Source organism: Canis aureus, chromosome X, assembly GCF_053574225.1.
Source record: "Canis aureus isolate CA01 chromosome X, VMU_Caureus_v.1.0, whole genome shotgun sequence".
NCBI classification, from domain to species: Eukaryota; Metazoa; Chordata; class Mammalia; order Carnivora; family Canidae; genus Canis; species Canis aureus.
In genome coordinates, this window is record NC_135649.1 from 81,713,063 (window position 1) to 81,738,701 (window position 25,639).

General features: G+C 41.0%; 1 protein-coding gene across 5 annotated transcripts in view; it reads right to left on the reverse strand.

The window, feature by feature from the left end:
- The window catches only part of CLCN5 (chloride voltage-gated channel 5), a 161,727-nt gene extending 140,856 nt beyond the window's left edge, over positions 1-20,871 (reverse strand). For all 5 annotated transcript variants that reach the window (XM_077889169.1, XM_077889171.1, XM_077889168.1 and 2 more), the window contains exons 1-3: positions 20,644-20,871; positions 19,912-20,026; positions 18,171-18,326 (exon numbers count right to left, since the gene is read on the reverse strand). In XM_077889169.1, the coding sequence (XP_077745295.1) occupies positions 18,171-18,186 (16 nt within the window). In that variant the 5' untranslated portion in view covers positions 18,187-18,326; positions 19,912-20,026; positions 20,644-20,871. The remainder of the gene's footprint in view (positions 1-18,170; positions 18,327-19,911; positions 20,027-20,643) is intronic.
- Between the last annotated feature and the right edge of the window lie 4,768 nt (positions 20,872-25,639).

A 25,639-nucleotide genomic window follows, 5' to 3' on the forward strand; every position in this document is an offset into this window, starting at 1 on the left:
CCCCCCCCCGCAGTTGTGACAAACCAAAAATGCCTCCAAACATCACCAAATGTCCTCAGGGGGCAAAACTGCTCCCAGATGAGAACCCCTACTGTGGATCCTTTACCACAGCTACCCTAAATTCCTTTGGAATTAAGATTATATGCAGACCTACAATTTTTAGTAACACAGCCTCACTAATATGATATGGAGTGATCAACTTCCACTGGCAATCTGGATTCTCAAAAGGCATAACCTTTCCAGTTAATGTGCATTTATACACATATAGTGGAAGATAATTTTGTAAAATGACCCATTATACTGCAGATGTTATCCATATATCTTTTTCAGAGTCAAAATAATGTTTCCACACAAACAGTGATGCTGGCGGCTTATAGTTTAGATTAAGGTATTTAAGTTTTAGAGCCCATGATTTACTTCTTTTTTTATTATTTACTTCTTTAATGGTAGCACCTTGGCTTTAATTCACTGGTTAAAGTCTGGTTCTCAATGGTCCTACGCCCATTCAATCACCTTTTCATCTAAAGTTTTGACAGGGTTATTTTATTTTCTTCAGTTTGTGCGTATAAGCAAATTGAGAACGTATCAGCCATAGAATAACAGGGTCACCCAACACATAGGGAAGATCTACTCTTTAATGCTATGGGGACACAAAAAAGAAATACATATTAGACACAAAAGAACCAGAGAATAGAAACAACCACGGAAAGAATCACATCAACCACATGCCCAAGGTCACTCAGCTAACTAATTTGACATGCTGACAGTGAAGCATTCAAGTAAGGGTATCTTGATTGTAGCCACAGATGAAAAAACTAGAGTTCAGAGCTCAATTTATGGGTCTGGAACTCAACCCAGAGAAGAACAGATACCAACATGAAATGGTGGTCACCTCTGAGGAGGGGAATGAAAGGGCACTTTCACTTTTTACTCAAGATGCTTCTGTATTATCTTTGTAAGATCAATATGTAATTATGTATTACTTCTGTAATTAAAAAACAAAAAAGCAAAAGCCAGGAGAGAAGATAGAATCTCAGAGGGAGAGAGTGTGAAGAGAGAGAAGGCAAAAGAACTCGACACTCCCAAATATGGGCAGAATTAGGGGGCAGAAGAAAGCAAAAGCAAAGAAGCAGCAGGAGAAGCAGGCAGAAAGAGAACTAGGAAAGTACAATAACTCTGTGGCCAAGGGAGGGAAGTTTCAAAAAGGAACTGAACTGTCAACAGAACCAAAAAGGGAAAAGGGGGAGAACAATAACATGGCAGAACAGAATTCAGATCTCAAAGAGGCTACTTACACTTCACAACCTTCTCCTCATATCATGTCCCTCCATTTTTGAGAAAAAGTGAGGCCCCAAAAGGTTAGGTGGCTAGCTGGACAGGTGCTGATAGCTGGGGGTGAGGGGACACAGCAAAGGGCGGCCACAAAATGTTTAAGGACAGGCTAATGAATGGGTCTGGTGGAAAGGAACAGAAGATACCAGGAGAAAAGGGAGATAATTGGATAAGTAGTACCTGGAATAGACGAGAAGAGAGGAACAGGAAGAGGCAGAAGGAAACAAAAAATAATACCACTTCTCTGAAGCTGTATAACTTGCTTCCCTTTTTGTTTGGGTTGCTAGATTGGGAGGTCAGGGGAATCACTTAAGAGTACCTGGGTGTCCCCAGAACTCCACCCTTGGCACCTTTCCCCTCTCACACTATACACCTACCCTAGGCTCCATGTACCATTTATACATGAAAGAGTCCCAAAAATCTCTATTTCTGCCCAAACCCTCTCCTAACCCCCAGACCCAGAAGAGATAAATCTTTCCTTAGATATCTATAGACATCCAAACTGAAATGCCCCTCACCACAATTCTACTCCTGCTCCAGTGCTGTCTCAGTAAAAAGACCCCACAGGATTATTTTAGGCAAATTATTGATCATCATCTTTCATTACATCTTTGTGAGATGAAAAAAAAAAAAACATTTGCCAGATGACAGTAAAGTCAGAGTCACAGCTGCAAGAGCAGCCTTACCCAATGAGTGTCCATTAACGGACTGTCAGCAAGCTGCTAAGTCTTCAATTAGCCCCATTCGACTCTATGTCAAGTGTACCAAACACTTGTAGGTGACCCCCAATAACACCTACCTCCTTGCATTTGTGTCCTTGTATAACCCCCTTGCCTTGAGCGTGATAAGGATCTAGAACTAGCTTCTAGTCAATAAAATACAGCAAAGGTAATGAGAGATCACCCCCATGATTAGGTGCGTGTGTGTGTATACACATACATACACACACACACACAGCAGCCCCCCCCTCTTATCTATGGGAGATATGTTCCAAACCCCCAGTGGATGCCTGAAATTATGAATAGTACCAAACCCTATGTATACTATATTTTTTCCTATACATACATACCTGTGATAGTTTAACATATAAATACAAACAATAAGAGATTAACAATAATAAAAGAGCAATGATAACAATATACTATCATGAAAGTCATGTAAACATGCTCTCTCAAAATATCTTATTGTACTACACTTACCCTTTTTTTCCTATGATAACATGAGATGATAAAATGCCTATGTGATGAGATGAAGCAAGGTGAATGGACTTTCTGCTTTCAAACTGAGGGTATCCTGGAAAACTGAAACCACGGAAAGCATAACCACAGATAAGGGGGGGACTACTGTATATGGGGTTCCTTCTTGCTAGCATGACACAGACTTCATCCTTTGCTGGCCCTGAAGCAAGCTGCTGTGCTGTGAAGTGCTGATGGAGAGGACCACGTGGCAGGGACCTACAGGTAGCCTCTGGGAACTGAGGGCCTCAATCCTCCAACCACAAAGAAGTAAATTCTGCCAACGGCTACATAAACTTGGAAAAAGATGCCAAGCCTCAGATGAGATTGTGGTCTCAGCCAACACCTTGATCACAGCCTGAGACATTGAGCAAAGGACCCAGCTAAACCACGACAGACTCATGACCCGTGGAAACCGTGAGATAAGTGGTATTGTTTTGAGCTACCAAATTTGTGGTCATTTATTATGCAGCAATAGAAAATGAATATACTAAGTAATATTTTATTAATTACTTAAAGATATTTATGAAATACATATGATAATGCTAAACCTAACAAGAGGAACAAGAAATAAAAAGTTAACTACATTAATGTTTAAAAAGAGTAAAAGCGAAGACAGAAAGGTTTTGTTTTGTTTTGTTTTGTTTTGTTTTGTTTTAAGAAGAAGAAGAAAAAAAAGAGAGACAGACACATACTTGGAGATAAAGGAGGCCTTGGGTTCATTATGAGCTCACAGTAAGATGCAGCTACCAAAAACCCAATGCTACATGAGACCATATTAACAAACTATAATGTACAAAACAAAAGTAGAAGCAGTCTTACTGTGCCATAGGAACTGGTCAAATCAAAATAATATTTCCCGCACGCCTCCAAGGCATTAGGAAGAATAGAGGGACATACATGTTCCTGACCCTCGAGAACTTTTTACAGTATCTGGAGAGCTAAGATAAACATTAAAAAGTCAAGTCATAATAATTTGAAAACCAGTTTAAGACAACTATAGAAAAAATGTTATAAAGCAGGCATTAGAATTCATCTGGCAATTGGTTGGAGGTGTTAACAGAAGTAGGAGACAATACATCATTACCAATATTATCATTATTGTTTTGCCGATAGAATATAAAAGTGAATGTACTCAACACTGGGATTCAATTTCACATTACTAAATGCAAGCACTTTTAATTTTGAAAATACTGAGGTAAAAAAAAAACATTCAGACAAGCTCTGCTATTCTGAAGGCTTTTTAGTGGCAAATAACATTATGTTTTACAGATAAGTAAATATGGGCAAAGGAGTACCAAATAATTGGTTTATGATTACAAATCAGTATGTCGATTGCACTAAGAAGTGGGTTTTCTCTTAAGTCTAGAATGCTAGTGAAAACTCACATAGCCTTTCTTGATTACGATGGCTACTTTTAACCAATGTGAGGTTTTCACTAAAAGAATCTGAAATCCTGAGTCATCATTTACATCATTTACTCTTCTCCCTCCAAAGTTGATCAGGAGTCCAGGTTTGTCACTTCTGGGATGCTTGGGTGGCTCAGGGCATGATCCAGAATCGAGTCCCACATCACAATCCTTGTGGGGAGCCTGCTTCTCCCTCTGCCTGTCTCTGCCTCTCTCTCTGTGTGTCTCTCATGAATAAATAAAATCTTTAAGAAAAAAAAAGTTTGCCACTTCCTCTTTTGTGATGTGTCTCACATTTATCCCTTCCTTTAAATCCCCAAAATCAACACCTTATATCCAGACCCTTGAAATGTTCTGCCTGAATCTCTTTCAGCAATCTCCTAACTAATCTCCCCATTTGCGGTATCTGCCTCCCATCTGTCTTGCATAGTTCTAACTATGGCATTTTCTGCTCCAAGCCTTTCAACTACCTCCACTGCTTACAGAATGAGGTATAGATCTCTTAGTTTGGGGGCCACAGTTGGTTTCAAGTGCTGGCTCTGTCGCTTCCTAGCTATGTGACTTAGAACCTTCTTGCTCTCATTTGTTAAGTTAGGATAATACCAACTGCCTCATATGTCCTGTTTTTTTCTGGATCAGTCCCTGTCTATACTCCTACCGCATGTGATTAGCACACCACTTCAACTCTCAGAAGTGTCCTGATTTTGACACTAAATCATTCAGTCAATAAAGGATCATTAAAGGGATTTATTTTTTAAAGATTTTATTTATTTATTCATGAGAGACACACACACACACAGAGGCAGAGACACAGGCAGAGGGAGAAGCAGGCTCCACACAGGGAGCCCAATGTGGGACTCGATCCCAGGACTCCAGGACCACACTCTAGGCCGAAAGCAGGTGCTAAACCACTGCCACCCAGGGATCCCTCATTAAAAGGATTTAATGTGATGGTGCACATAAATATAACAGGTCTGGCATGATACTTTTTCCCCATTCCCTCAAATGTACCTTATACTTTGCTGCCTAAAATCATTATCTCTAACATCAGCAACTACAGAAAAACCTATGCCATACTACATAGTCTATCTTAGATGCTCTCTCCTCACCTCTAACTCCTACGGTAGGATAAACCTCTCTTATAATGTATATCGAACACTAGCCTGGGTCATGGTAATTTGTGACCATGTTTTAAGTGCCTCGGAGACTAGCTGTGGGGAAGACAGTGTCTGCTTCTGTTTCCTCTTAGTTGCACATGATACCTAGTAGTGTCCTCCACACAGAAGATACTCACTAAATGACTTAAATTTAGAAATAACCCAGATTTTTGGCCATAGAATTACATTCACTTCCAGAGAATTCACTCCTCCATCCACTGTTTGCTTAAGCCTCTGCTTTTCTTTTTCTCCTGATATCATTTCACTTGCTCATCAGTACCGTCATTAGAGTACCAAGGGGACTCTAATAGAAAGCTTTCCTCTTTCCTACCTGGCCATAACCCTGATTGCCTTGTGGTGACAATGGAGGAGGAATTCCTGGAGCAATGGACCTAGGAATACAGAATAACCAGGAGCACAGCCCTTTCAGCCAGACCGCCTTGGACCCAGGCTCTTTATCAGTTACAAGCTCAGAATCCAGGTAAAGCACTTGGGAAAAAGTATACAGTAAATAATTGATAAATGATAGCTATTCTTTTTCTTTTCCCTTCCAGTCAAATCAGAATGCTTTACTATGAAGTGAGGCCTCTCAGCAACATCCTCTACCCAGGACGGCCAAGTACAGGCTCTCAGCAGATACTATCTAGCCCACTCACAGCTCCGTCTTCTCTTTCTAGGATGTCTGATTTCTTCTCTCTCAGTTCCTCCCTCATTTATGCCAAGTCCATAAATGGATTAAGTCCAAGCTGGGGCCATTTCTAGCAGCTTCTCTGATCACCAGCAAGGATAAGAATCTTCCTGTTGGGTTCTCTAAGCATAACATTCACATCCAGGTTCAGGTTCGACCTCAAACCACACTCCAGGCAGCTCCTCCAGCTCCTCATTCTCTGTATTTCCACAAGCAGAAAATCTCTCAAAAGTTACACTAGTTACAGGCCCCTTCATTCTTTTTTTTAAGATTATTATTTATTTATTCATGAGAGACACAGAGAGAGAAGCAGAGACATAGGCAGAAGGAGAAGTAGGCTCCATGCAGGGAGCCCAATGTGGAACTCGATCCCAGGACCCAAGGATCACCACCTGAACAAGGCAGACACTCAACCACTGAGTCACCCAGGTGCCCCAGCCCCCTCTTCCTGTATCAATTTACAGCCTGAAATAACTTAGCTTTTCTCTTTTCTCACAATTGTTCCCACCATTCCAGTCTCTGCCACCTGCCCAATTATATATTGTATACATACAATTATACATCCCAGAGTAAAACCTGTCTTGCTTCTTTTTTTTAATTTATTTTTTATTGGTGTTCAATTTACTAACATACAGAATAACCCCCAGTGCCCGTCACCCATTCACTCCCACCCCCCGCCCTCCTCCCCTTCTACCACCCCTAGCTCGTTTCCCAGAGTTAGCAGTCTTTACATTCTGTCTCCCTTTCTGATATTTCCCACACATTTCTTAATCCATTGGCTAAAATTCCAAATATTAGCAAACCAGGGTCAGTTAAGACAAGCTAGGGACTCTGGTCTCTAAACACACAGCTGAATAAAGGAATTATTCAGTATGGCAAACCTAGAGGACATTTAACTTCTCATATCTCAGGCAAAAGTAGTCTTTTTGTGGGGGGAGTGAGCTAAAATGAGCTTAAAGCATTTGAGGAGTTAATCAAAACTTCATTACATAAATGGAAGGCAACTTATATTTTCTTTATTTCAAACATGAGACTATACTTGCGTTCCTTGTCAGGACCTTAGGAAAAAAGCTTTAGAAATTGTAGCCTATCATTCACTCACCATATTTAAACAGGTTAAACAAGCACAACAACTATTTATCCAGACATGAAGACACTTAATTATTTAATTGTGACCTAGAATACAATCACCGTGCAACTTAGGTATTAAAATACCCACATATCAAAACTAACAACATAATTAAAATTACTTCATCAACAAAAAGAAAAACCTAATAAAATCATGATTTTTTTTAACCTAATTTTCTCTCACTTAGTTCCTTAGCATTAAGCATTAATAAAACCACAGCTCCCCCTAAGCTCCCTGGCCATGATGATTTCCTGGCAGCTTGCAGAGGCCCCCAATCAGCCCAGACTTTGCCTTCTGTGCTTCAGACCTGACCTCTCACCTAAACCATTATTACAGCTTTTTATTTCTTAGTATAATAGCGTCAAGAAAAGAATCAAGTGAGGTACATGTTTTATTTAAATTTTCTTATGGAAAGGCATTATAGCTTGTTGTAAACGAGTCAAGCTGTATAGAAACGTATCAAATGGAATTGCAAACCCTCTAGCCCTGCCAACCCCCAATCTCCAAGGTAACAACTGATAACTGTTTCTCATGTCTTGTTCCAGAAAATGTCTATGCATATGTAAGTATACATATATACAAACTCATATCTACCCTTTAGCTCCCCTTTTCTTTCCGTTGTACAGATGGGATCATACAATACCATTCTGCACCTTTTTTTTCCACTTAAAATGTATCTTGGACACCATTCCCTATCATTATATATATAGATCTCTTTCTTAATGAAATGCACAGCATTCCATTGAGTGTATACATACACCATTATTAACATAACCAGTCTCTCATGATGGACATCAAGACTGTCAATAGTGAAAGAGGAACACAATGAAACAACATCTTTGTGAAAAGTGACTTTTATGTGGTTCCTTTTTAGACTAGATTCACTGAGACAAAAGAGATACACATCTTACATTTTGATAAGGACTTCCAAACTGCCCTCCTAATGGGCCCTAACAATTTATACTCCCACTGACACTGCACAGAAGGGGGCTGTGAAATCAATCACCCGGCCTGAAGTTCCTGTAGCACAAATAGGGAACTAGGTATTTAACACAAAAATAGCAAAGCACTGATGAGTTTGTTACATCTTTTATTTTAAAGCCTCTAGAAAACCAAACACCACAGTTGGTGGCAGCCACACCTCACTGTAATTAACTTTGCCCTCATCCAAATGCAAATTCAGAGGATGCTCTTCCTCAGATTAATCCAGGTCCTAAATAATGAATTCCTTAGGTTTGGAGATTTATTGAGCGAATTCAGCATAGAAGAGAAACCTACACTGCTCCTGGCAACATCACCCACAATTACCTCTAACATCAGGAGTGCTACATAATGGTGTGATATGAGGTGGTTTCCACTCACCCATAATTAGCTAAAGTCACTGGCAACGAAGGCACACTTTGAATATGTAAAACTCAGTATATCAGCATATTCATGGTTTGGGATAATACCACGACTGAGAGGTTTTGCTAGTTTAACAAAGAATCGGGTTTTTTTTCTGGTGACAGTCAACATCTCTAAGCATCATTGTGCAGAATCTAGTGGATCACATTTGGAACAACACTTGTTTAATATTTTCTTTTTTAAAAAAGATTTATTTATTTATTTGAGAGAGAGATATTGAGAGAGTGCAAAAGAGCACAAGTGGGAGGGAGGAGTAGGCTCCCCACTGAGCAGGGAGCCCAATTCGGGGCTCAGATCCCAGGTCCCTGGGATCATGACTTGAGCCAAAGGCAGATGCTTAACCAACTGAGCCACTCAGGTGTCCCTAACATTCTCTATTTTGCAAAACACCTTAGCATATCCTCCCTCATTTAACTTTCATGACAATCCTGGTAGGAAGGCAAGGTAATTATTACTCATAAAACAAAGATTCCATGAACACATAAGTGTGTGCTGGGTACTCTCTGCTAGGTAGTTGGTATATGAAGATGAATGAGACCCTCCTCTCATCCACTGTTGCCCTGCCCCATTCCATCAATCCCCAAAGCCTTCACATTGCATTTAGGATACTTAGTAACAGAGTCTGCAGTTTCATCCTGTGTCCCTGGATATCTCAATCACCATCATCCAGCCACAGTGGACCACACTGGGTAAGAATCTGGGTTCTTGCCCCCTCAGGGACTTCTGCTTCATTTCTTCTGCCTGGGATGCTCTTCCCCCAACTTTTTGCCTAGAGCTCCTACTCATCTTCTGGTGTCAGCTGAACCTGTCACTTTGTCCCAGACCCTCTTCCCCAGTAAGCTGTGTTTTATATATTATTCTTTTTATAGGACTTTACTTCCTAGCACTATTATTTTATAATGAAATATTTGTGTATTTGTTTGCATTCCAACTCCCCTACACGACTACAAGGCTTAGAGGGCAATAATCACGACTTTTGTGTTCACTGCTATAACTCTAGCACCTGCCCAATGCAGTGCCTGGCACACAGCAGACATGAAAACAAAAGTTCTGAACAAATACAGCCAATGCCCTCAAGGGGTACATGCTATAGTGGGGAAACATATGAAGAAGTAGAAGGCTAATTTTACCAGAGGATGGGCCAGGTTTCAGGAAAGACTACAGAGAAGAAATGACCCTTACCTGATGGCTCAAAGTAGACAGCTGCCCCAAATATAACCTACTGAAATGATCTAGGCCATCTTCTCTGACTGCAGACAGAGAAGAGCAAGAGCTGTGCAGTGTCTCTCAGACTTTTGGCTTTGATATCTGGGTGGATGGTGGTTCAATCATTCAATGGAGAGAATGAGGCTCTCTCTCATCATTATTATCTATTACCAGGGTACAGAACCCAAGGAAAAGAAGGCCATAGCATAGTTGAAAATTTGGATAGTGGTGATTCCTCTACCCACCTGGCTCTCATCACTCTCAAGCTAAATAGGAAAAGCTCATGATTTCAACCTGGGAATATTCAGTGCTAAGTCATAGATGGCCACAGGCCATGCCAGGACAAGGGAGGATGGTGGAAGGACCAGAAGGCTTAGCACAGACAGGGCCAGGAGGCTACTCTTCATCTGAACACTTACTCTGACCAGAAGATGTCAATAATGTGATTTAATATAAGGAAGTACTGAATAGTCTATTGTATACCTAAAACTACTAATATAACACTGTATATTAACTAGGGTTAAAAATAAAAACTTAGTAATAATAATAATAATAATGTAATTTAGTGTGCTTTGCTTTTTTGCATGGGGGCCAGAATAAGGGAAGAAAAAGATTCAGTGTCCTGAATATCTCACATGCTTGGTAAGATCTATTTCATTTCCACTGGATAGTCCCTTTCCTGGATTTAGTTCTAACAGCTCTATGTTGCAATTTCTGGGTTACTCTTCATGGAAGTAGTCAGGGCAGAAATTCTAAATAAATATAATAAAATGCTACCTAATGTTTGAATGGTATTGAGTTGAAAAGCATCAAAATATGCCATTACTAAGGGGGTTACCTCATCCTATTAACTCCTCAACAGCTTCTTTGGTCTGGCCACAGGTCTATAAATACCCAGGGTATTAGCAGAGGTAGGAAAAAAAGGAGAATCTGGCATTTGCTGCCACCCAGAGTGAAACTCTCTAGTCCCTTCTCCCCCATCCTGCCACACACAGAGCATCATCACATGAAACAGGAAGCTTTGAATCATAATTCTGGTTAAAACATAACCTATAGTTTATTTCAAAAATGTCAACAGAGTGCCAGGAAGAAAAAAACACACTCTAGAAGCCTCACAAAAAAAAAAAAAAACAATCCTTTGGGGGGAAAAAGCCCTTAACTTTTCAAAGTAGCAATAATGTGTAGTAGAGAAAGACTAACATTTATCAGAAAATTATAAAATAGCCAAGCCAAGGGGAGGCAGCATAATTGCAGTAGGGCTAAATGGGCAGACAGGCTGGCAGAGTGAGCCCTAAGCACTGATTATCAGGAGCCTGGGCCTTGTCTTGGCTTGATGCACCATGTGACAGCTGTGTGACCCAGAATCAGTTTCCCTAGGCCTCAGTTTCCTCCTCTGTAAGATGAGATGTTTGAAATGGATCACCTTAAAGGATCCTTTCCAGTTTAAAAACATCCCTTTAAGAGTACATTGATTATTTTTTCTGCTGCAATTATAGTACAATCAGAACAGCTTCAACAGGTGAGTGTTTTGGTGATTCTCATTCAAATCTGAGAAGCCAATATTGTCATACCCTTTCGCATATTTTAATAGTAAAGGTCAACATTTGTAAGTGCTTAATAAGTGGCAGGCAAGGCTCTGTATGTATTAACTCATTTCATCCTCCCAATAATCCCATGAGTAGGCGGGATTATTATTAGCCCATTTTACAAGTGAGGAAGGTGAGGCACAAAGACATAAAAATAACTTGCCCGCAGTTAGCAGTGACAGCCAATATACAAACTCAGGGAGTCTGTCTCCAGAGGCTACACTTGACCCCTCCTCTCCATGAGACAATGGAGACTTTCAGAGTTTAGGTACCTTTGGCTACCACCTGGAGGCACTGGGTTTGAATTCAGATGTATCAGATTCCAAGGCCCATGGTCCTTCCACAGCTGTATGCTTGATAAAGAATGCCTGGCTTTTAGAGATGCATTTTCTGAAAGAGTATTTTGCCCCCTACCCATTCCCCCCACCTTTTCTGCCTTACTTAGGAGTTGTAGGGGGCAATAATGAAAAGGAACCAAGAACACCTTTCTTGCACCTGCCATAGGTGAGACACTAAGCCAGATAAAGAGGAAAAGGGGAGAGGCTCGATGCTCTGCTTCCTTACTCCCGCTCTAACGACATGACTTTTGTTTGACAGGTAGGAGCAGATGGCTTTTCCCAATTTTTGCAAAATCTCCCTGCCTCTCCCTGCTCTCACCTCCCAGAAGAGTTTCTGGAGTCAATAGGAGAGATGGCCAAAAATCACAAGAATACTTGAGGAAGTATTAGTAGCAAAAAAAAAAAAAGCAAAAGAAAACACAAAAAATAAAAACAAAACAAAACTGCACTGACCAAACCCCTTGGGGTCTTGCGTTCTTTTTTTAATGTGGGGGGGGGGCACAGAGTGACTGAAGCAGCTTTCTAGAAGCCCACAAAATTCACTACTTTTTGGTGGCAATATTACTATATATTGCATTTTCCAATAACTTATTTTTATTATAAAAGTAGAGCATGCTCGTATAAAATCTAGAAAATAAAAGAATGAAAAAGGGGAAAAAATAAGTGCATCCTACTACCTGGAAATAGCCACTTTAATAACTTTGGTTCCTTTCCTTCCATACCATATTTGTTGTCACATTCACAGGCATATATGTAACATGTAAACACATATAACCCCACAGTTAAATTAAAAAGACAGAAATAGAATAGTCACATATTTTTCCATTGTATCATGAAGATTTTCCTCGGTGTGAGTCTTGACATTTAATGGCCAGATATTTTACTGTGTGGACCTGCCAAAACTTACACACATTCCCCTACTATGGAAACTATGTCTTCAGTTTTTCACTATTATGAATACGACAGTACGTAATGCTGTGCACACAATTGGAGATTTCCTTCAGAAGTTACACTTTTTAGAAGATTAGCAAGGAATCCATGTTATTTACAGAAAAATTGCAAGATACAAATAAGTAAAAATAAAGTCAACTGTAACTTCTTTAATGCTTTCTTGTACATCCCCTCAGATTTTTTTAATAAATTTATTTTTTATTGGTGTTCAATTTGCCAACATATAGAATAACACCCAGTGTGATTTTTCTTTATATTATACATACATGGACACAAACACATCTTAAAATGGGGGTCATAGTATTAATTAAAAAATAAGTTAACTAATAATAGTTACCACGTATTGATTACTGACCACATGCCAGGCACTATGATTTTCTCATACTCCCAACTACCCTATGTATTAGCTCCACTGTTCTCAAACTTGTCTAACACACTGGAGTCATCCGGGGAGCTTCAAAACTCCTTAAGGCTGCAACCAGTCCCCAAAGATTGAGGACTTTAATCAATTGGGCTTGGGAGGGTTTAAGAGATCCCCAGATGATCCTAATGGGTGTACAAGTTGGGAATTATTAGGTTCACTGCTATTTTGTCCCTCTTTTACTAAAGTGGAAGCTGAGGAATACCCACGTGAGAAACTTCCCAACATCACACAGCTGATAAAGCTGGGATTTTGGGGCACCTGGGTGCTCAGTTGGTTAAGTGGCTGCCGTTAGCTCAGGTCATGATCCCAGGGTCCTGGGATTGAGCCCCACATCGGGCTCCCTGCTGGGTGGGCAGCCTGCTTCTCCCTCTCCAATGCTTGTGCTCTCCTGCTTTCTCCTTCTCTCTCTCAAATAAATAAAATCTTAAAAAAAAAAAAAAGCGCTGGGATTTCAATTCAACCCAGAGCCCAGACTTTTTCTTTTTTGAGTATGGTTGACACACAATGTTACATTACTTTCTAGTGTAATACAGTGAGTCTACAAGTCTATACATAATGCTGTGCTCGCCACAAGCTACCATCTGTCACCATGCAAAGCTATTACAATACCATTCACTATATTCCCTATGTTGTACCTTTCATCCCCGGAGCCCAGACTTTTAACTATTTATAATCTGGTATCTGCTTCCCCCACCACCACTCATACTATCATATTATGGACCTATTTTCTATGTTAATAAGTAGAACTTGACATTATCCTTTCTAGTAACTACACTATTCCACTGTATCACTACTTCAGAATGCCAGTGTTAACCAATTTTTCCCACTATAGAAAATGCTGCAATGGATATCCTTATTGACACACCTCTATGCACATTCTTAATTACTTCCCTGGGACAAATTCCAAAAAAAATGCTCGGTCAAAAGGTAAACATGTTCTTTTTAAAGTTTGTGATAAACACTGCCAAACTGACATTCCCAACAGAAGTGTCTAAGAATGCCTGTTTCCTTGTGTCCTTGCCAACACTGAGTTTTGTCATTTCTTTTTAATCTTTGCAAATTATATTGGAGAAAATGGTATGTCATCTTAAATCTCCTTTCTTTACCACTAAGAACATTTTTTCACACTGGCCATTAAGATTTCTTCTTTGAAGTATTTTCCTATTCCCATCTTTTGCTAGTCAAACACATATTTTTCCCATTGCTCTGTAAGTCTACGTTTTAAAAATAATGAGTCTTATTAGGATTGCTTCCAGTTTTCTCATTAACTATATGGGTTTTGGAGGAATTTAAATTTTTCATATAGTTGATTACATTAATCTTTTATTATTTTACCTTTGACATTATGCATACAAATACCTTCCCTATCCCACAATTATATAGCCTCCTATATTTTTTTAGTTCCATTATCATCTCTCTTTTTTAAAAAAAGTTTTAATTCTTTAATGTAGCAGTTCCCAAACAGGATTACACATCAGAATTACTTACAGAGTTTTTTTTTTTTTTTTTTAATGTTCAGGTCCTAAAACTGAATCAAAATTTGGGGGTCTGAGACCTGAGCAGGCACATTTTTTAAAGCACCATGGACAATTCTGAGGTACCCTCTCCTTTATTAAGAAACACTATTTTAACATTCTAAATTTTTATGGGTGTCCTTTTTTCCAAATTACCTCAGCACATTTTTTAATTAAATAAATCATTTCATGAATTTGAAATGCTACCTTTATCCTGGTTGGCAAGCTCCATGAGAACAGAGACCATACCTGTTTTACCAACCAGTGTACCTCTAGGGCTCAGCACAGTGCCTAGTGCATAACTCATACCTAATAAACAATAATTGAATAAATAAATAACATCTGACAACACATCTCCAACCTCATCCCACCTCAAACTGGCTAATCCTCTTGTCAATAATTTCTTGACCATTAGACCAAGAAAACTGATGGTATTAATGATGACCCTGAATTATAAAAAAAATATTAAATTACGCCCAGTAGACTGTTTTTATAGGAGCCAGGAAATGTGTTAGAGTGTTTCACCAAATGAAGTCGAAATAATAATGTTGGCCATGTTTAAGAGGTACAGGAATTCTGATAAAATTCTCCACAGAGGAGCTAAATAACATTGACCTGAGAAACAAAGAAGACTTGGCTTCAGGGCACCTGAGTGGCTCAGTGGTTGATCATCAGCCTTTGGCTCAGGTTGTAATCCCAGGGTCCTGGGATCGAATTCCACATCAGGATCCCCACAGGGAGCCTGCTTCTCCATCTGCCTATGTCTCTGCCTCTCTCTGTGTCACTCATGAATAAATAAATAAAATCTTAAAAAAAAGGAAGAAGACTTGGCTTCCTCTAGTTCTTAGAGTTCCTCAACTAGCTCCAGAAACTGACTCAGAGCTTCCCTGAGCCGAGGCTAGACCCACACATTCCCTCTTCCATGAGCCAATGGAAAGAAAAGTAGAATAGGGAGCCAGGACACCTGGGTTTTACTCCTGTCACCACTACAAACCTGTTTGAGCATAGGTATGTCACTTAACCTCTGGGGTTGGATTAGATGTATTCTAAGGATCTCTTCATATCTAAACTTCCACAGACCCAAATGGTCCACCACAGGGCAGGGCTTTCAAGGGCAACCTAAAATTCTATGTCCTGAGTGCTTTGCATATATTAATCTTCAACATGATCCTATAAGGTGAATTCTATTATTATTCCCATTTTACAAAGGAGGAAACTGAGACACAGAGAGGTTAAGGGACCTGCCCAAGGTCTCACAGCTACCAAGTGATAGAACAAGTGATAGAACCAGCAGAATTGAACCCAAAACTATATTTTTAACTATTATACCACACTGCCAGCCAAACTATCGCTATACTGTGCTCGTCATTGCAGAGTCTGCACAAACAAAGAATAAGTTGCAATTACTTATATGGAACACTCCCCTCTTCACTAATGCTCGGAAAATTCGGTTTTATGCCAATGTCATTTTAAGCAGATCCCATTTCAGAGCCCGAGATAGCAAAATACATTATTTATTAAGAAAATACAACATTTTCTTAAGAACTGGCATCCATTAAACTGTTTTTATTAGAAAATAAATAAATCATTAACTACTAATGATGTTTCCATTAAACAGAGAAAAAAACACAAGCTCTTTATGCATCATTAGGAACAAAACTTTCGATCCCCGCCTGTACAAACTTCAGTTCCACACTCCCACCACTATCTTTTAATCATGGACCTGACAGCCCACAGGTGTCTCAAGCAGAAGAGGCCAAACCCAAGTCAAGACACTAACTTCCCACGATCTCCATGCCCTTCTGACCACCTCCCCATGGTTCCCATCCTGGTGGCTGGCACCATCAGCCCCAAGCACTCAAACTGGAGGTTCAGCCTGGGCAGTTCCCCCCACAACCAGTCACAGGGCATTTCTAGAATTTATCTCCTGGATCTCTCACCCTTGCTGCCCTGCTTCTTCTGAGACCCCCATCTCTTTCCCTCAACTACTCTACCAGAAGCCTTCCAACCAGGTCCTGGCTTACTTTCCAGCTTCAACTCCACCTCAACACTGCTGCCAAAATAATCTTTCTAGAACAAAATCTGATTATGTTACTTCCCTGTTTAGAATCTTTGTCTCCAGGATAAAGTGTAAAATCCTTCCTAGAACATACAAGGTTCTTTATTATGTGGCCCCCAACTACCTTCCCTGCTTCATCCGAGGTCATGGCCCACACAACTCACACAAGGAACTAACTTGGAAGTTTTCAAACAGTACTTTTCTGTCTGCCCAGAATGCAATTCTCTCGTTTGCCCATCTGGCAAACTCCCACTCATTTTTTTTAGATCAGCTCAAAATTCAAAATTCGAAATGGTTTTCTCTGGGCTTCCGTCACATTCTGCACCTCCCCCTATTAAAATACTTATTTCAACCTAATATAACTATTTGTTTATATGTATGTCTTTCCCATAAGGCAAGGGACCCTCTAGGGCTCTGTACCTTTTGCATCTCAGTACCATATTTGTTGAATGAAAGAATGTCTCGGGATTTAAACAGGAATTTCCAAACTGCACCTGATCAATGTCCACTGTGTGCATCAAAGCAAGCAATACAGGCCAAATCCCATTTCAATGAACATCTTCAAATCGACAATCCTCCTACATCAAAAATACTTAACATTTGTGTGCCTTCATACTTGAGGCCAAAATCAACAGGAGACAGTTTTATTTTTATTTTTTAAAGATTTTATTTATTTATTCATGAGAGACACAGAAAGAGAGGCAGAGACACAGGCAGAGGGAGAAGCAGGCTCCCTGTGCGGAGCCCGATGTGGGACTCAATCCCAGGACCCCAGGATCACAACCTGAGCCAAAGGCTCAGGCTCAACCACTGAGCCACCCAGGTGCCCCAACAGGAGACAGTTCTAAGCGATACACTAGACAACCAACAAACCTACCTGTTGAATACTTATGGCTATTCAAGTTCTTGCATATTCTACTCCATCTAAGTGATCCTTAACCTTTTGTGAATCATTGACTACTTTGGGCAGTGTTTGCCTATCATTTCTTAAACCCACACTCCCTTTTGAGAAACAAAAATCCCACATACCCCCAGAAATTCTGATACTCTCCCAAAAGGCACAATCCTCAACCCCACCAAAAATAAAAAAATAACTTAATATGTGGGAGGAATCCCCAGGTTTCCAAGAGATGTAAACCCATCTCTTGGGAGAGATCGTTGAGTTTTGCTCTTGGGTAGTTCATAGTATTTAAACAAACATTTTCTTTCTATCACCAAATATAAACATTATAACATTAAATATGCTTTAAAGTTTTTATTGGGAAGAGGAAGCCAAGGAGGTGCTGACATCTGTCTCTCCCACCATGGAGAACCTTATGATAGGAATTTGCAGGAAACAAAATGAAAAACACTAATATGAAAAAAAAATCCTCTGTTTCCTCATGTATAACCCCACAAGCACATGCTCAAACAGAGGGAGTTTTTTGAAAATGCTTCTGGCATTACTTTTTCCTGCTACTTCCCTCCTCCTCCCCCTCCACTTCTACTTTAGCCTTTTTTTTTTTATTGGTGTTCAATTTACTAACATACAGAATAACCCCCAGTGCTACTTTAAAATACATTAAATTTCTAGCTAGCAGCAACTTCTTTTAAATTAATATACTCTGTCCTTGCGAAGACAAAGGGTTAAATTAAAGAAACAGCTGGCTGCCTGCCACTGGCTTGGGGGATTGGGTTGGGATGGAGGATAGAGAAGGAGGAAAAAGAACAGTTAAAGAAATAAGTGCTAATTTCTTACCCTGCCACATGGCCATCTTGATCCTATCCTCTCCCACGTTGGGAGTCACACACTCAGTTCCTCAAATTCCTCCGGTTTTGTGAGGAGGCTTGAATGGGATGTGTAGATGGAACAACAGCAACTGTGTGGCCTTGTCACGTAGCTCAAGCCCTGAACCTAAAAATGTGAACAGAAAAATGAATACCTACATTAATAAAAAAAATTTTTTCAAATCTCTAAAAATTACCTCCTATCCTCTTTGAACCTCTCTTTCAATGAAATGCAGACATGGGTAGTGTCAAGTTTTTCCCAGCGAGGTATTGCTTTAAAAAGACAGAATGGGAAGATCTAGAGTCAGTTATCACTGCCACTGAGTGCTGTCCAATTCTGCATGAATCACTGGATCTTCAGTAAATAGGTTTCAGAATCTCAAAGGATGGGTGGTTGAATGAGATAACCATTTAATGTCTTTCCTATCTCGAAGTTCCACAGATTGGGGAATGAAGAGCAACATAACATCCAATGGCCTCACCCCCCAACACCAACTTTACATTTAAAAATTAGTAGAAAGGGGAGCAAATTTTGTAATACTTAACGTTTTTAAATCACCCCCGTATAGGAATGGAAAAGAAAGGAAGTATAATTTAAAAAGTTAAGAGCAATGCCCTTTGGGTCATGGTTCTTCCTCTCTGCTTCATTATACTTTTCCACACTTTGCCAATGTCCTATAGGAAGCATATATTGCTTTTATATTCAGGGGCTAGAAGAACCAAAGACAAAGAAAAATGTACAAAGAGAATACTAATTTAAGTACAACCAAATTAATTCTGCTGATTCCTAAATTTAAAACATCAGGGGTATCCCTGGGTGGCTAAGCGGTTTAGTGCCTGCCTTCAGCCCAGGGCGAGATCCTGGAGTCTCAGGATCGAGTCTCAGGATCGAGTCCCAGGATAAAGTCCCACATTGGGCTCCCTGAGTGGAGCCTGCTTCTCCTTCTGCCTGTGTCTCTGCCTCTCTCTCTCTCTCTCTCTGTGTGTGTCTCTCATGAATAAACAAATAAAATCTTAACAAATAAATAAATAAAACATCAAATTCGGTCTTAGGACAATACAATTTGCAAGGATAAGAGAGGAGCTAGGAATGGGAGAAAAAAAATATGACTACTTAGTTTGATCCAGAGACTTAATATATTAAACACTGTGCTGTCCACTTAAAAAAGGTCTTAATTAATGAACTGGTCTTCCTTATTTAACATACAAACTATCTGCTTTGTCTAAGAAAAAGTCCTCCCCTTTTTTTGACTTGGTCAACATGAAAGGAGATTTCTATTTCCATAGCTTTTATACCAGCAACACCTCCACCCCCAAAGCGAAAGCGCTAACGCACACATACTGAAGAATATTATGAACTTGAGAGTCATCATTTTGGTCTTCCTTAATGATTTTTTTTGGGGGGGGGGGTCAAGAGTGTAAATGTCACCGATAGAGACAAAACAACGCTTTGGATAAGGAAAGGTTCGCAAAGTCCAAGAAAAGTTGGAACTCACAAGTCCAAGGATGAATTCACCAGGAAAAATCGCTCCAATGACTTATCTCGAAGCCGGGACAGTTTTGGTCTGCCTCCCCCCGCCCCCCGCCCTTATTTCGCATACAGTTAAGCAGTGATCCGCGCCTCGTGAGACCAGGAGAAATTTAACATCTCTGAAGTTAAACCTGGGTAGCTGCTAATAAATGTATGAAGATTACGTAAAGCAGATTCTTACTGGCTTTTTATGCTCCACGCTTCTGAATTTCCCTCTTATTCGGGGTAGCTTACACTGACGTTATTACACGGGCACACGTACAACTTCGCTTGGCACTCCAGGAAACTGATTTGCTCTGAAATGTTAAGAAAGGTAAACGTGCATCAATGTGAAGGTAAGGCTTTCCCCTTCTAGGTTAAGGCGCTCGAGCGCAAGCCTGGATAGTCTAGAGAACCAGCTACACGCGTTAAGTAGGTGGGGGGCGGGGGCGGGGCGCAAAACTCGTAGCAACGACTTTTCTGCGAGTCTGCGGTCCACTTCGCTAAGACCCACACAGACCTGCGAGTCCAGAGCAGGAGGAAGAAGAACGGGGCCCCGACAGAGCTTCACCAGCCAAAACCACTCTGCCCAGTCCTGCAGCCAGCCTCCCCCCATTCAAAAGCGGGAAGGGCTTGGCGCCGCTCCGCGAGAAAACTTCGCTGGGACCGCACAGGGACCCTGGCTCGGAGAATAGGGCAGGGCTCCCGGGAAGATGCCGCCCTGCACTGGCTAGAACTAGCCGGTCTAACTCCTCCGAGTGCCAGGCGGCGGCGGCCGGGCAAGGGGAACCCCCATCTCCGGGGGGGTGGGGGGGGCAGCCAGCGGGGAGCGCTTCCCCTGTGTCGCTGCGCTTAGGGGGTGCTTCGCGGGTGGACCGGGGGCCAGCGGCCCACGAAAGACCTGTTGGGGAAGGGACAGCCCATCTGTCTTTACCTGTCGCCGAGGTGAGGGGCGGCGGAGCCCGTGTCGGCCGCCGGCGGGCCGAGCGCTCAGTCGGCTCCGGCGTCCAGGACACCAAGCCGAGCTAGCTAGCGCCCCACGTAGCCGGCAGAGCTTCATTCACAGACCAGCCGGGAGGAGGGGGAGCGGGCGCGCAGCTCATGTGACAGACGCCTCGCAAGTATCGGCCAAGCACAGCCAACGTCTGCGCGTGCGCACCCTAGCCGGCCTTCTCCCGGCACCTGGGTCTAGCCGGGGCGGGGGCTGAGGCGGCCCGGGAAGGCGGCGGAGGAGGAGTTTCCGCATGCGCAACCGCAGTTAGGTCGGCCCTGCTCGCTGCCATATTTAACGAGGACCGGGCGGGTCCTGACCCGGTGCGGGCCGAGCCTGTTTGTTTTTTTTTTTAATGACGGGCACTGGGGGTTATTCTGTATGTTGGTAAATTGAACACCAATAAAAAATAAATTAAAAAATAAAACTCAGATAATCTAAAAAACATTTAAGAATTTCAAAATAAAACTCAGAAAATAAAATAAAATAAATTTATTTTTTATTGGTGTTCAATTTACCAACATACAGAATAACCCCCAGTGCTCATCCCCTCAAGTGCCCCCCTCAGTGCCTGTCATCCAGTCACCCCCACCCCCCGCCCTCCTCCTCTTCCACCACCCCTATGCTCCATTATGTTTCACAGTTTGCAGCCTGGGGTACGGTTCTTTGGGATTTTATCCTTAGAATGAAACTGTCCTGAGCTTCTGGCCCACAGAACAGCTGGTAGTAGTCTAATACTGATTACATTGGCTCGCATATTTTGAACCTCTAATTATGTGCCAGGCACTGTTCTAAGCCCTTAACTCATTTTCATCTCATTTAATGGCAGCAATAACCGCACTGGGGTACTTACTATTATTTTCCGCTTTTATTCATGAGAAAACAAAGATTAAGTCACTTGTCCGAGCTCACATAACAGGAGTAGACAGAGTAATCAAATATAGTGATGCTTTTAACAGTCAACTCGACCCTCATTGCGGTGCTGGATAATCTACACCGCAGTTTTCAATATTATCTCCGCTTTAATAATTACTAAACAGAGGCTCAGAAAAGCAAACATCACAGGTCTGGTAAGTGGTAGAACTGAGAGTCCAACCTACCTCCACTTGGGATTGGAAGAAACAGCCCCTCATTTTACAGAAGAGAAAATAGCCCTATGAAGTCCTCTGACTTATTAAGGTGAACCAGATAATTAGTTATCAGCAGAACTGAGACCGGAACCCATATAATCAATCCAGGTAAATCTAAAAGTCAGGCTTTTTGACTATTGCAATGAAGAAGACCACACACAAGAGAAAGCATGGAGCATCCCACCAAACAAAGAAAAACAGTCACTACAGAATTTGAGGGTACGGTGGAGTTTAGATAAATTTTTAATGAAGGATTGTTTTTGGTAAGTGCAAAGCAGAACTGTGTGAAGAGGCCAACATCAGGTCTGAACTTTGAAATGAACCCAGAGACCTGTTTCCTTGGGAACCACAAAGTAAAAATAGATGTGGAATGTTGTGTCCAAATACCCCTTATCCAAAGCTCTGCACCTGGATAGGAAATCAAGACTGTCTCTTTGTGTCCAAGAACCTTATGTCCTCCAGACAAATGTGGGATGTTTTCTTCTCACTGGCATGATTTCAAGCAGCAAAGTCTCCAATAGTCTGTGATTATAGAGAACAAAGTGAATAAAAAAAGGTGGTGGTCACTCAAAGGGGGTCACTTTAAAGCTGCAGTTTGTCTTTAGGGGAAATATTGTTCCCTGTAAAACTTGCAACTGGCTTTATCTGTGTCTGTTACTCCAGCCTGATGAATGGCCATATTTTTGCTTTCTCGGTCCAAGCTGATTTTTACTTTCTCGCCTGGTAGCATTTAGTCCCTGCCTTCAGGCACTCACTGTGTAATAAGTGGATGACTGGGTGGGTGGAAGAGAGCCCCAAGTAACTAGAAAAAATCCAGGGGAAGTTATTCTGAATCCTCTCATAAGGGTAAATCCAAGTGGAGATAGTAACTTGTGCGAAGGAAATCACATATAAGGTTATGTGACTAGTCCTGTGTGATTGAAGCTTAGGGTAGGGAAGTGTTAGGGAGATACAACCAGAAATTCAGGCCAAATTTTGGAGGATCCTGAATGTCTGAGATTTGTACTTAATTCAGAAAGTGACTGAAAAGGAATTAATGTTTTTGAGCAAGGGAATCCCGTTATTGGAACTCTAAGAGAATCTGGGGTAATTGTTCAGAGAGGTTCATTTATTTGTTTTGTCATTGCAGGATAGGAAAAATCAGCGCTTAATTGTAGATTGAGCAGGAAGAGCTGCTGGTGAAACAGAAATTGAAGCGGCAAGAAAAGGAGGGGATAAATAATGGAGTAAAATTCGTGGGGCATAAAAATGAGATGTAAAATAGAAACTATATTGGAAAAAATGCCTTTTCCTCTAAGAAAAAGAAAGAAAAAGAAAAAGAAAAAGAAAAGTTGAAGGATAGCAATCTGGTCGAAAACAGACTTGTCATGAAGCTACCTCTGTAGAGCCAGCAAATATAAATTTATTTGGAACAGCTTGGGCAAGAGTGATTTATGTCGTTGGAAATGGCTGCAGTACACATTTATTACCACTTGGTGTCGCCACTGACTGACGACGGGTTGGAGGACTCCCATTTGGGGACTTTAGGAGTACATTTCCAAAAAGGAATATTTCACCTTCTGTGAATTTCAAAACAAAACAGATATGAGAGTGAGCTCTGGACCCATACTCTCAGGGCTCAGAACTAATCAGACTCAGACACTTAATAGGTGTGTCACCTTGTTCAAGTTGCCTAACTTCACTCTGCTGAAGGTTTTTTTTATTTGTAAAACCGGATAATAGGATAAAAATGTACTAATCAATGTAAAACAGAAAAGATTAACACTCAATATATGTCATCAAATATTACTATTGATGATGATGACGATGATGATGATGTTAATGACGAATTCTCCTTCAGCCTCTGGTTCTATAAGATTTGCAGGAGCTATTTATGTGGCAAGTTATAAATGCCTATCCAACAATACTTTGCCAAGTGAAGTAGTTAGAATGTGGTGCTAATGAAGCAAAGTTAATAATTTAATCAAGAATTTAAATTCTGTTAACTCTGTGTTCTCTTGCCCCTGAGATCCTTAGCCAAGTTTCCCACAAATGTGTGTACATGGTCACAGGGGAATCTGGCCAAAAGAGTGTAACTAAATCAACATAACTGAGTACTCTCCTTGCCTCCCCTTCCATGGAAGAAATTTTTAAAAAACGTTCCCACCTCACCCTCCACAGTGGTCAACAGACTTGGTCAAAAACCATGTCAAGGGATCCCTGGGTGGCGCAGCGGTTTAGCGCCTGCCTTTGGCCCAGGGCGCGATCCTGGAGACCCGGGATCGAATCCCACGTCGGGCTCCCGGTGCATGGAGCCTGCTTCTCCCTCTGCCTGTGTCTCTGCCTCTCTCTCTCTCTCTCTCTCTCTCTCTCTCTCTCTCTCTCTGTGTGTGACTATCAAAAATAAAAGAAAATTTAAAAAAAACCATGTCAAGTCTCGTAAAGCATAAAGTAAACACAATGTGTTCTTAAAAGTTAACAAAGAGATGCAAAAACATTCCATGCTCATGGATTGGAAGAATAAATATTATGAAAATGTCTTCACAGAGTTGGAACAAAAAATCAAATGATCTATACAAATGATTTGTATAGGGCAGCCCCGGTGGCTCAGCGGTTTAGCGCCGCCTGCAGCCCTGGGCATGATCCTGGAGACCCTGGATCGAGTCCCACATCAGGCTCTCTGTCTGATGCCTGCTTCTCCCTCTGCCTGTGTCTCTGCCTCTCTCCCTCTGTCTCTATGAATAAATGGGTAAAATCTTTAAAAAAAAAAAAACAAATGATTTGTATAGAATCAGAAAAGACCCCAAATAGCCAGGGGAATATTGAAAAAGAAAATCAATGCCAGGGGTATCACGATGCTGGATTTCAAGCTGTATTACAAAGCTGTGATCATCAAGACAGTATGGTACTTGTACAAAAATAGACACATAGATCAATGGAACAGAATAGAGAACCGAGAAATGGGCACCCAACTCTATGGTCAACTAATATTTGACAAAGCAGGAAAGACTATCCACTGGAAAAAGGACAGTCTATTCAATAAATGGTGTTTGGAAAATTGGACATCCACATGCAGAAGAATGAAACTAGACCACTCTCTTGCACCATACACAAAGATAAACTCAAAATGGTTGAAAGTTCTAAATGTGAGACAAGAATCCATCAAAATCCTAGAGGAGAACACAGGCAACACCCTTTTTGTACTTGGCCACAGCAACTTCTTGCAAGATACATCTATGAAGGCAAGGGAAACAAAAGCAAAAATGAACTATTCAGACTTAATCAAGATAAAAAGCTTCTGCACAGCAAAAGAAACAGTTAACAAAACTAAAAGACAACCTACAGAATGGGAGAAGATATTTGCAAATGACCTATCAGTTAAAGAGCTAGTATCCAAGATCTATAAAGAATTTATGAAACTCAACAGCAAAGAAACAAACAATCCAATCATGAAATGGGCAAAAGACATGAACAGAAATCTCACAGAGGAAGACATAGACATGGCCAACAAGCACATGAGAAAATGCTCTGCGTCACTTGCCATCAGGGAAATACAAATCAAAACCATAGTGAGATACCACCTCACACCAGTGAGAAGGCAAAAAGTAATAAGACCGGAAACAACAAATGTTGGAGAAGATGTGGAGAAGGGGGAACCTTCTTCCACTGTTGGTGGGAGTGTGAACTAGTACAGCCACTCTGGAAAACTGTGTGGAGGTTCCTCAGAGTTAAAAATAGAGCTACCCTACAACCCAGCAATTGCACTACTGGATATTTACCCCAAAGATACAAATGTAGTGAAACACCGGGACACCTGCACCCAATGTTTA